This window comes from Mustela nivalis, assembly GCF_964662115.1.
Source record: "Mustela nivalis genome assembly, chromosome: 10".
Classification (NCBI taxonomy): Eukaryota; Metazoa; Chordata; class Mammalia; order Carnivora; family Mustelidae; genus Mustela; species Mustela nivalis.
Window position 1 is genome coordinate 72,760,741 of NC_139029.1, and position 13,191 is coordinate 72,773,931.

Here is a 13,191-nt window from a genome sequence, read left to right on the forward strand (position 1 = left end):
AAATTCCTAAAAATAAAGGCAAAATTTTAAACATTTCAGAATTTTCACTTAATTCAGAACTAAACAATCATTTATGGAGACCCAGCATAAACTGTTAGTCACTGGGGAGCAGTGCTATGAAAGTGAGTTAGAAATGGTCTCTGAGTTGGTCCTGCTTATGCTGGTGGGGAAGACACGTATCTACAAGAGATAACATTAGATATAATGTGAATGCTGGTACAACAGAGACACATGGCAAACACAGGAGACAGTAATAAAAGTTGCTCTCTTCAAGATATTGGTTACCTTCAGCCGTAGTAGAGATACACAGTAAATCCCAAAAAGTAATCAAAGTTGAAGCTTTATCAGGGACAAAGCAATTACATATATTTTCAAAACATCTTTAAGAATGGGAATGGTGCTGGCAAACTTACAGATCTTAGGGGAATAAAAACAGGTGTTGCTCCAGCCATTCTCACCATGGGCTCATAGCAGTCATAGAAAGGCATTATTATTATGACCTAAAATGAAACCAAATAAAAATTTAATGTATCAATTATTCATTCATTTAAAAAATACTGTGTACCTGCATTATACTACATGATGAGATGCAGCAGTGAAAAAGCTAGTCTTCCTTGCCTTCATGGAGCTAACAGCCAAGTGGAAAAGACCTTAGAGATACACTTGTTCAGGAGTCCTTGATCTCTTAATGAGGTCTACAGAAGGGCTTGCAGTCGGGATTCCTGAAATTATATGTAAAACTTCACATGGGCTTAGGTAGATTTTTCTGGGGGAAGAGGCCATGTCTCATCACATCCTCGAAGGAATGTCCCAGCCAAAACGTTAAGTATTTCTTTAAATTTTAAATTACAAAGTAAAATACCAGAGAGGGGCAGAAGCCAAAGACTGTAAGGGAAGATGACACAACATCGCTCTCCATTATGGGGTACCACTTTCCAAGCATTATCCTGAGGGTAAAGCATTATCCTTTCTGCTCAAAAGCACTCCAAAACAAAGACTGGATGCAGGGAGACAGGTTAAGATGCTATTGTTATGTCTGATACCCACAATTTCACTGTGGGTGACTTATATCTAGATTCGGTCTTTTTTCCTAGCCCCTTAAGATATATATTCCTTGTTCCTTGGCCTCTACATGTTCTCTCTCTGTCACCTGTGGGCTGGCTTTTACATCAGTCAATGGGCCAATCCAACATGTCCAGTTGGTATCTAGCATCCTTTTTACTTTTCTATAAGGAAAGTTTGAACACATAATTTATACCCATCATATATATTCTCTTTTTCTTTATATATATATATTTTCTTTTCTTTTTTCTTTTAGAGAGAGAGAGAAAACACACAAATATGGAAGTGAGGGGTCGGTGGGGGGAGAGACAGAGAAAGAGAGAGAGAGAGACTCTTAAGCAGGCTCCATACCTAGCCTGATGCAGGGCTCAATCTTAGATCATGACCTGAGATCATGACCTGAGCCAAAATCAAGAGCCAGACACTTAAACCAACTGAGCCATCCAGGTGCCCCTCTTTTTATCTTTTTAAACCCAGTAATATTCCATGAAAATTTCCTATTATTATACTTTTAATATTTAATATCTTAATGGCCACTTGGGAGTCTTAGAATAGTCTTTTTTAAAAATCATTTGCTTGTATAAAGAACAATGCTGGGGGACCTGGGTGGCTTAGGTGGTTGAGCATCCAACTCTTGATTTCAGCTCAGGTCATGATCTCAGGATCGTGGGACTGAGCCCCATGATGGGCTCTGTGCTTACAGAGGAGTCGGCTTAAGATTCTCTCTCCCTCTGCCCCTCTCCCACCAGTGCCCATGTGTGCTCTCTCTCTCTCTAAAATAAATAAATCTTTTAAAGTAAATAAATAAATAACAATGCTATGTTTATTTGTGATTATATATAGTTTCTCTGCTTTTAAATAGCTGAATAAACTCGTAAGATTGCTACTGCTAGATTAAAGCGTACAAACATTTTTATGGCACCTTATACAGACAGCCAAATTGCTTTAGAAAAATTGAGTAACTATTTCTAATTTCACAAATCAACACTAAGTTGTCTCACTTAACTTCTGTTGGTTAAATTAGTGATACCTGATTGTTGTTCCAAATTTGCACTTTTACTGTGTATTTCTTATGATGTAAAATGCCTGTTTAAAGGCCTTACATTCTAAAGCCCCTTTGTTTGTGCTAGTCATTCAGTTCACACTGAGCACCTACTATGCTAGGTGTTAGCTACTGTGCAGGGCAAAGAAGTCTATCTTTGTTCATTCCCTTTGGAAGGGATCTTTCCCTTGGTGGGCTGTAAGTTCCTAATTAGTCTACGAAATTCTCAGGGACCAAGATGACCAATCTTTGAACTCTGGTGAGAAACACAGGTACCTGATCTTAAGTGAGAGCTCAATAAAGGAAAATAAATTGGAGAGGCAGGGAGGTAAAATTGAAAGAATAGACTGACACTCTTTGCTGCAATTGCCTTATTTTTATGGTGGGAGTAATTCCTCTCTCTTTCTGCAGAGTATTTATTGAGTATTCAGTGTTTCAGGGACTGGTTGTAGAGCAATAAACTGGTTCTCCTGGAAGTTACATTCTACCAAGACATTAAATAAGAAAACAAAGAAGTAAATTAGATAATTTCAGATAGTAATAGATGTTATAAAGGAAATAAAACAGGTAGAAAGTGACATGTGTGTGGTTTCAAAGATCAGATACAGTGATCAGGGAAGAAAGAACAAAGGAAAGAAGGGTGAGGGCTGAGCCTCAGGATGCTCCTGCTGATTGCAGAAGGGGGGAGCAAGAAAGGATTAAGAACATCAAAGAATGAGATGAAACTTTCAACTAGTTTATGGGCTCAAAGGAGATTATGTATATGAAAGCATACCTGTACTTCCTTAAGATGTTTCCTTAAGGAGCTTATTGTCTGGCATAGTAGAGGGAATTAGAGATGTAACAGAGTAACATAATACAAAGTAACAGCAGTATCTTTTATAGAAGCTGTACAGGGAAAGTGCCATGAGAGTTCAAAGAAAGGAATTAACAACATAGATCCAGGTAAATATTCATTCTTCAGACTAGGCTTAAGCAACGCCTCTCTGGAGTCTTCTGAGTTTACGTTAGTAGAGCCGTCACCACCATAACTAACACATTCTCCACAACTGACTGTCACATGTATTCCAATTCACCAGTTGGAGAGTATCTCCTCCACTAGACGGGGAACTCCTGCCACACAGAAACTGTCTCCCAGGGTGCCTAGTATAGGAGATCCTCAGTGATTTCTGAATGAATGAAGAGGTCAGGAAATACTGGAGCAGGGGTACTGGAATTATGATGGGGATGGAGGGGCAGCACTGAGTCTGGGGTCATGTGGGTCACAGTACCAAAAGCAGAAGTCATTCATGCTTCTTGTTACATGTGGGGCTGCTAACGATGCTGGGCATAAAAATACACCGACCAAATACTTGCTGAGTTCAGATAAGGGTAATTTTAGTCATGCAAATGAAAGATTCATTTTCCCCATCACTGCTAGCCCCTTCCACTTACCCTTATCTAAACAGGCTGTAAAAATACGAATGAGTCACATGCAATGAATCAGATGAATCTCAGACATAATGATAAATGAAAGAAGCTGTTCAAGAGTATATACTGTGTGATTCCATTTATATCAGCTCCATACGGACTATGGAGAGAGGGCAAAGGAGCAGGTAAAAGGAGACTATGGTGCTAGAAGACAGAAGAGTAGTTACCTCTGGAAGAATATAAATGAGGCAGAGGCAAAAGGGAGCCTTCTAGGTGCTAGAAATGTACCATATCTTCATCTGGTTTGTGATTACCTGGATACATATTCACATAAATAAAAACATATGCATGTAAACAATTTGTCAAGCTGTGTACTTAATTAAGATTTGTGGATTTTACTCATGTGTACTATACTTCAAATATAATTAAAAATAGAAAGTAAAATAAAAGATTCAAAGGCAGTACAAATGATAATAATTAAATATAGGTAAGATGATAATGTTAATATACTTACTTCATCTCCCTCATCAATTAATCCTTGAATGGAATTAAAAAGAGATCCATATGCTCCTACTGTCACAAGGATTTCTTTATTTGGATTGATTTGATTTTGATAAAATTTTTCATATAAGCAGGCTAGAGCTTTCACAAGTGATGGATGACCCTGTTGAACAAAAAAGAAGGAAAGAAATCTTAAATTTGATTATGGGATCTACTTCTTGAAGGTACTCTGGATCTAACATGAAAGAATTTTTAAAATTTGGGTTTCATGTTTACAACTATCCAAAAAAATTTGTATTTTTTAATGAAAATAAGAAACATTTTCCCCCTACTTTCAGAGGATTCCTACATGAAGGGTAATAAAAACTTGCTAATGACTTTAAAAAAAAATTAAACAATTGGTTTTGGGATTTAAAATTCCACTGTATTTGCTTTGGTAAAAATTGACCTCAATACCAAATATGTCTTTGATAGTACATTTTTGGACAGCAATCAAATCACATTCAATTATGTTATTTTTTTTCAATTACTTTATTTTTGATAGTAATTAAATTATATTGGGTAGAGTTGGACTTTTTTCCCAGCTAAAATAAGAAAACCTGCTTTGTCTCTATATCCTGACTCTGTTCTTCCATGTTACCAAAGAGAAGGCTATTATGCCAACCAACAGACTATGGAGAGAGGGCAAAAACAAATTCCCCAAAGAAATGTATATTAGTGCTTATATGAGAGTTATGTTAGGAGGGAAGTAGGACATTCTTTACCACATGATAGCCAAGAGGGGAGGAGTCATTCAAGCAAACATTCAAGCATTCAAGCAAACAATGTTCACTAGAGGAATGAAGGGACTATAAATCCAAAAACTCTGAGACATATGGGGAGGTTTTTTTCCCCCCCTAAGATTTTATTTATTTGTCAGAGAGACAGTGAAAGAGAAGGGGAGGGGCAGAGGGAGAAGCAGGTTCCACACTGAGCAAACATCCCAATGTGGGACTCGATGCCAGGACCCCGGGATCATGACCTGAGCTGAAGGCAGATGCTTAACCACCTGAGCCACCCAAGCATCCCTGAGCCACCCAGCTCAGCATTCCTGTAGGGAGTCTTAACTCATTTATTCTATCTTCCTCGATTCATCTCTTCTATGTTCTCTGTTCTTCCCTTCTTCTCTTTCTTTCCCTTCCCTTTTCCCCTCCTTGTCTTATTTGTACTGAATTCAGTATTTCTTATTTATTATTGTTTCCTAACATGTAGCTCCTCTTTTTGCTTTTGGAGAACCTCCTTAATTTTCAGTCAGTTGCAAGTGAGAGTCCAAGCTCTGGGCATGTGCCTTTTTTGCAAAGCACCTATGGCTCTAAAGGAATAAACTGGGTCAGGACACAAGTAAGGCTGGTAGGATATACCTCAGATTTATGAAGTAAAAGAGCCTTTGGTCATTTTAAGTTATCCATCCAAGCTTATATAAAAAGGAGGCATTTGTTGTTGTTGTTGTTAAAGATACTTTTGTTTGTCACCTTTGTCAGAATGTTGGTTAGTATGTCACAGATCCTCACCCAATTAAAATGAATAAAAACAAAGCTGTAGCATATTTTTCATATTTTGAAATTAGGAGATATTATAATATTAGAGAAACTGGGTATAATGACTAATGGGGGTGGGTGGCAAAATACAGCAGTAAACGAAAAAATAATAGCAAGAGAAAGAAACTACTTAAATTCAATCTCCAAAAAATATACACAGTTTGTGAAAAGAGCAAGGGAAGATTGTCACCATTCCTGGAAATCCAAAATTTCTTTTGAATTTCATTTTAATAACAGGTCTAACAAATTCTAGCAAGGGGTGATCTGAAAGCAACCATAAACACTACACATTTCCTCAGAATAATAAGGGTCTGTGTTTTAAAAAAATTTTAATTACAAAAATAACACATGCTTCATATAATAATTAAAACTAGGAAAAGCTCTGTTAAAAAAGTATAATGATCTCTCCTCAACAACACTGCCTTCCCATCTCCCTGAGGTGACCAATGTCATTCACAGCCTGGTGACAGAGCGAGACTATCTGCTGTACTTATTCAAATAAAAAACACATATATATACTTACATATATTTACAAAAACTGGAAAATATTTAAAGAATGGGCATAGGTCACAGCAAAGGAAACAATCAACTAAACTAAAAGACAATCTATAGAATGGGAGAAGATATTCACAAATGACATATCAGATAAAGGACTAGTATCCAGAATTTATAAAGAATGTATCAAACTTAATACCCCAAACCCCCAAAAAATCCAGTCAAGAAATGGGCAGAAGACCTGAACAGAAATTTCTCCAAAGAAGACATACAGATGGCCAAGAGACACATGAAAAGAAGCTCAACATCACTCATTATCAGGGAAATAAAAATCAAAACCACAATGAGATATCTCATCACACCTGTCACTATGACTAAAATTAACAAGTCAGGAAACAAGAGATGTTGGCAAAGATGCAGAGAAAAAGGAACCCTTTTACACTGTTGGTGGAAATGCAAACTGGTAGCCACTCTGGAAAACAGTATGGAGGTCCTCAAAGAGTTAAAAATAGAACTACGAGGGGCGCCTGGGTGGCTCAGTAGTTAAACCTCTGTCTTCAGCTCAGGTCATGATCCTGGGGGTCCTAGGATCAAGCCCTGCATCAGGATCCCTGCTCAGTGGGAAGTCTGCTTCTCCCATTCTCCCTACCTGATGCTCCCCCTGCCAAATAAATAAATAAAAATCTTAATAAAAAAAAATAAAAAAGAACTACCCTGTGATCCAGCAACTGCACTCCTGTATTTACCCCAAAGATGTGTTGATTCAAAGGGGCACCTGCGCCCCAATGTTTATAGCAGCAGTGTCCACAATAGCCAAAATGTGGAAACAATCCAGATGTTCATCAACAGATGATTGGATAAAGAAAATGTGATATGTATGTGTGTGTGTGTGTGTGTGTGATACCAATATATATACTAATTAAAAAGAAATATGTACCCCATGTTTGTAGCAACATTATTTACAATGGCCAGACTATAGAAGCAGTCCAAGTGTCCATCAAGAAACGAATGGGTAAAGAAGATGTGGTACACACACATACACACACACAAATACACACACAAAATGGAATACTACTCAGCCATCAAAAAGAATGAAATCTTGCCATTTGCAACAACAACATGGGCTAGAGAGTCTAATGCTAAGTGAAGTCAGTCAGTCAGAGATAGACAAAGAGTATACACTTTCACTCATATGTGGAATATAAGAAACAAAACAAACAAAGGAAAAAGGTGAGAGACAAACCACAAATAGGCTCTGTACTATAACAAATGGATGTGTAACAGAGGGGAGGTGGGCAGGAGGAAGGGTAAAATAGGTAATGTGGATTTGAGTATGCATCGTGATGAGTATTGTGTAATGTACAGAACTGCTGGGTCACAGTATTGTGTACCTGAAGCTAATATATCACTGTACGTTAACCATACTTGGAATTTAAAAAAAAAAAAAAAAGCTGGAAAAAAAGAGAGAAGATTCTCCCTCCCTTGTTGCCCTCAGACCCTATGCTGGAGCAACAGTAAAGCAAAGACCAAGATAGGACTGTGGAGGGGTTAGAAGTTGGGGATAGCTCCTTCCAGAAGATAAGGGCAAGCAAGGTTAGGGGTTCCTCTGATTACCAGGTTGGGACAGCTGGTCCCAGAAAGCCAATTATACAGAAGTGACAGAAGCACATTCACACACAACACCATATAAAATAAAAGTTCATGTCCCACATGGTCTTCATATACTTACAAAGCCTCGTGTATACTGGTTCAGGCTATCAATTGCTGCAATCTTTGATAATTTCTCCTTTACATATATGGGAGGAGATATATCTGGAAGACCTTGACCAAGATTCACAACAGAGGGGTCTGCAGCCAACTTTGTAAATTCAATCCTCAAATTAAAAAAATAATAGTAAGTACCAAAATTACAGTTAGCTTTTTATATCTCATGATCTTAACATAAAACTGAAAAACTAAGACCTAGTTTTATCTTAAAAATAAAAAAATATGAGTTCCCAACAAAAACTTTACCACCTACAAAATGACTTTGTCTAATTAAATGATGGCTGAACTAATGAACTTAGAAGTTTCTTAGAAATCTCAATTTCTTGAAACTCAGTTTCATCATCTATTTTTTCTCCCTCAACCATACCAGCTGTTACTAGCTCATGGATTACAAGATAAGTTCTTTGTCCTTTTCTCTGCCTATCTGTAGGCTTAGCACATGTACCATATTTATACGAATGAATAAATCAGTGTATGGACCTTAACTTCCTTCCAATTTTACTTAATGAGTAAATTAAAATAAGTGCCTTTATTGGTAGATTTTATTTTATTTATTTATTTATTTATTTATTTATTTATTTTTTAATTTTTTTTAAAGATTTTTATTTATTTGTTTATTTAAGAGAGAGACAGTGAGAGAGAACATGAGCGAGGAGGTCAGAGAGAGAAGCAGACTCCCTGTGGAGTTGGGAGCCCGATGCGGGACTTGATCTCGGGAGTCCGGGATCATGACCTGAGCCGAAGGCAGTCGTCCAACCAACTGAGCCACCCAGGCGTCCCTATTGGTAGATTTTAGATGAGGGTAAACATTCCCAACTAAGAAAATCAAAATGTGTAGGAAGAAAGCTTCACCAAATTAGTACTGCTTATTCTAAGGCACTCACCACACATTACTATCAAGGCCTTCGATTCGTTTTGCATTGGTGATTTTCAAAGACATCTTCTGAAAGATACAAACAATGAAAGGTATATTTAAATTTCTTTAATCAAAATTGAAAAAAGCCAGAAAACCACTGATAACTCTACATTTTCCCTATTGTCGCTATGGGAAGAGCGATACCATGACAGATGCCAGAGCCCAGTGCAAAATTCTGAAGTGGAATGGTCTCCCACCTACTGCCCTAAGGAACGCTTTTCTTATGATCCTATGATGTTTATCTTCTCACAAAAGAACGAAAATAGCATCCTAGCCTAAAAAATAAACCACTCTGAAGGCCTGAAATGCACTAAAGAGAACAATAATGATACTAAAAAAAGTCAGGGTAAAAACATACCCTGAATCCTTCTCTGAAGATCATTTTAGGTAAGATGTAGTAACAGTTCCACAAGTATGTGCCTTGTATGGCACACAGGAAGCACTCAACAAAGGGTTTTAAAACTATTCAACAGAGAGCCCCAAATCATAACAGCTCACATTATTGAGTAGTGAGTAGGTTCCAGGCACTGTTCCAAGTGTTGTACATAATTAACTCATTTCATAGTCACAACAACCCTATGTAGTGGTTCTCTTATTTCCCCTAAGTTAGTTAGGAGCAAAGTGAGGTAAGGTTATAGAACTTTACACATCTGCCCAAGTTTACAAAAGCGAGTAACATTTAAACCCAAACAGATTCAACCCAGGATCTGAACCCAGGCAGTCTGACTCCAGAATACATACTCCGATTCCTTTCTTTTTCTCTATCTTTTTTTTTTTTTTTTAGATTTTATTTCTTTCTTTATTTTTAGAATTAGAGTGTGAGCAGGGGAAGGGGCAGAGGGAGGGAGAGGGACAGACCCATTGTCCAGGACTCCATGCAGAGCATGGACTCCAGTGTAGGACTTGATCCCACAACCCCGAGATCATGACCTGAGCTGAAATCAATGAGTCAGACGCTTAACCAACGGAGCAAGCCAGGCGCCCCCAAATCTGTTTCTATATACCATCTTTTACATAACAAGATCTTATAAAAAATATTACCAGAATGCTGCCTCCTAAAAACAGTGTATTAGACATTTAGGTCAGGTCTCTTTATATCAAGCTAGGCCTATGGTAGAAAAATATTAGAAGTTAAAATTATGGTACAGCATAAAATTCTTTAGTTCTCTAGCTTTTAAAATTAAGTTTATACTATCTCACCAAAGCACTGAATTAGCATTAAGTTCACTGTTAACAAGCTGCTAGGGAAAAAAATGATTGGCAGCATTTTTATAAAATTTTCCTAATAGAATATTAAAGCAATTTTAATTCAATCTGGGAGGAAGATAATGATAATGGTTATTAAATACACCATTGTTCTCATTGTATTCCAACAATGGAACCAAGAAAAATATCTTCTTACTCTCATATTTTTTAATCTTTGAAACTCCAGCGAAGTAAATCACATGCAAATTCTCCAGAGGTTAAGGTGCCTTCCAGAATAGCATTATGATTAAGTACTCACCTGAACAGGTTGCTATTTCAGAAATTACAATTATAAAACTAAAAAGTCCCAGAATGATAGACAGAAAAAAATATCTTAACAATTGTCCTTTGCCATTAAAATGTTTAAAACTTAATGATTCATTTAGCATGTGGCTGCAAACACAACGTACAAATTCATATATAAAATAGGTGAGAAAAGTCTGCAGCAGATCATTTAGACACAAAAGTTCAATTTTATTCAAAATATTTAGGTAACTGAAGGCAAAACATATTTCCAGATTTAATTTTAAAATTTGTGTCCAGAACATCCTCTCTCACACAACCTCCCTGACTCTCTGCTCCTTCCCACCTGCCTATACCATTTTAATATTTGAAATACTCCATCTTACTTCTGTAGCTTCACATATGATCATTCCTCTGCCTTAACGGTTTTTCTACACAAATGTTTCCTAATCTCCTTTTCATCACTGCCCCCATAAGGAGACCTTTCAGATAGGTCTTCTAATCATCTCCCCTACTGCTCCATAAAGTAAGTTTTGTCAGATAGGGCTGAACTTTCCAAGGTCACAAAACATTGTAATAGCTATGGTTGATTTCACCTGCCAAGCACCACTTTTCTCCTCTTGAGGGCAATGATGCCCCTGTTGAGAATGCATGTTCTATACTCAAGTCAATCCCTGTTCCCCATCACCCTGTCTCTGGACTTGGCTACCTCCTAAACCACTTGCCACTTTCAGTTCTCAAGTTAGACTTCATTTCCTCCACAGAGTGTTTTCTGATTCCCGAGGTCAAGGTTATATGCTCTTTCTACGTACTTCTATTACATGGAGTAAATTCCAGCATTTACTATACAACACTGTAATTTTCTTGTTTATTTATCTATAACCTTCCTTTAATTGTAAACCCTGAGGTTTAGTTCAAGCTTGTTCGCTGTATGTGTCTGTAATCAGGTTTCTCCACAATATAGAACCAATAAGATGTGCATATATATAGTGATTCAAGAAAGGCTTGTGTGACTTACGTGGGCCAGCAAGTATGAAATCTGCAGAGCAGTAAAGCACGCTGGAGACCCAAGGAGAATTGATATTACAGCTCAGGATCTAATGGCATTCTGGAGGCAGAATTCCCTTTTCCTGGGGGGGAACCTTGGTCTTTTTCCTCTTAAGGTCTTCAACTGATTGGATCAGGCCCACCCACATTCTATAGAAGGCAAATTACTTAAAATCTACTGATTTAAATGTTAATCTCATTTGAAAACCACCTTCAGACATTTACATGGATGTTTGAACAAATACCTGGATTCCCTGGCCGCCCAAGTCAACACAAAATTAACTATCACAGTGTCCAACACACAGAACTATGCTTAGCACATAGTAATTTTTCAACAAATATCTGATGAATGAAAGAAAGAATCCGCACATCAGAAGTGAACTTAAGGTATCAGTCAGATTATGTTAGGTTTATTGTGTCAGTCAGCTTAAGTTAATTTATGCTTCAGTAATAAATGACCCCAAAGTCTTGGTGGCTTAAAATCATCAGGATTTCTTTCTTTTTCACAGTGCATACTGACTGAAGGTCAGCTGCTGCTTAGTTCCATGTCACTGTCACTCTGAGACATCAGCTGACAAAACAGCCTCTTTTTGGAATACTGTCAATTTCATAGCGGAGGGGAAAAAATGTTAATTTCTACTCAGATGTGCACATACCACTTCTACTCACATTGTGTTGGCCAAAACAATTCATTACTCTGCCTGATACCAACATGGCAGAAATGAAGTCTGGAGGTACAGTGATTGTTGTGGGTTGAATTGTGTAACCACTCCTCCCCTCCAAATTCATGTTGAGGTCTTACCACCCAGTACCTCAGAATGTGACCTAATGTGGAAATAGGTTCATTGCAGATGTAACTGGTTAAACTGAAGTCATGGGTTGGGGGACACTGCTATGACACTGATATGACAGTGTCTTTATAAAAAAGGGTGAATCTAGAGACAGTCTGGTATACAGGGATAATGTCACATGAAGATGAAAGTGATTATTTTTGAAAGTCAGGGAATGCCAGAGATTCACAGCAAACCACCAAAAACTAGGGGAAAAGCAGGAAGAGATTCTTTCTCAGATCAAACAGAAGAATCCAACCCTGGTACACTCTGTCCTTGGGCTTTTAGCCTACAAAACTGTGAGCTAATACAGTTTTGTTGCTTCAGCCACTGAGTTTGTCTTACTCTCTTCAGGCAAACAGAGTAAATTAATAAAGTGATGGACATTTACAAGACACCTGACAGTGTCTAAAAACATCAAGAATCAGCAGTAGATGCAAATGCTCACTATATAAGAATTACTGTCCAGAGTAGAACCAGTCTTATGAAATGTTAGTAAACCCGGAATCCTATGGGGAATTAAGTATGAGCTTCGGGTGTTATGATTGGAAATCTACAGGGCCCATATTAATTTCTGGGTCAGCTACTCCATGAGCTGGTTTCTGCTCCCAGGTAAATTAATATCGTGCATACATATATTACACTGCTATGTTATAAACACAAAAATGTTAGTGAAATAATAAACAGCGTCTTTTTTTCCTCTACTTGAGGCTGAAAAGTGCAGTTCTGCAGAATCACCACTAGGTGGAACTCTTGGGAGAGATGAGAAAAAGCTTCTTGCCAATTCTCTCTGCAAGGGTTACTGCAATGGTGTTGGAACAAGGAAAACTTGGAAAGAAGAAAAAATATTACCCATTATTCTAAGTCTCTAGCATAGTAAAGTTTCAGCTATATATATTTTGAGCATTCTTCCTGCAAGACTGCTACTTTTGGGTCAGAGAGGACAGATGTAGAAAATTCTTCCCAGGTGGTGGGTTAAACCTGGGGAAACTGGGGGGTGTCAGCATCGATGCACCATGGGCTGAGTCAAGCATAAAAAGACAAAGAGTGCAAGAA

At 37.7% G+C, this 13,191-nt stretch overlaps 1 protein-coding gene across 3 annotated transcripts in view; it reads right to left on the reverse strand.

The window, feature by feature from the left end:
* KYAT3 (kynurenine aminotransferase 3) overlaps positions 1-13,191 on the reverse strand; it is a 59,063-nt gene that overhangs the window by 24,065 nt on the left and 21,807 nt on the right. For all 3 annotated transcript variants that reach the window (XM_082688595.1, XM_082688596.1, XM_082688597.1), the window contains 4 exons: positions 8,739-8,797; positions 7,817-7,961; positions 4,029-4,178; positions 414-500 (listed from right to left, as the gene is read on the reverse strand). In XM_082688595.1, the coding sequence (XP_082544721.1) occupies positions 414-500; positions 4,029-4,178; positions 7,817-7,961; positions 8,739-8,797 (441 nt within the window). The remainder of the gene's footprint in view (positions 1-413; positions 501-4,028; positions 4,179-7,816; positions 7,962-8,738; positions 8,798-13,191) is intronic.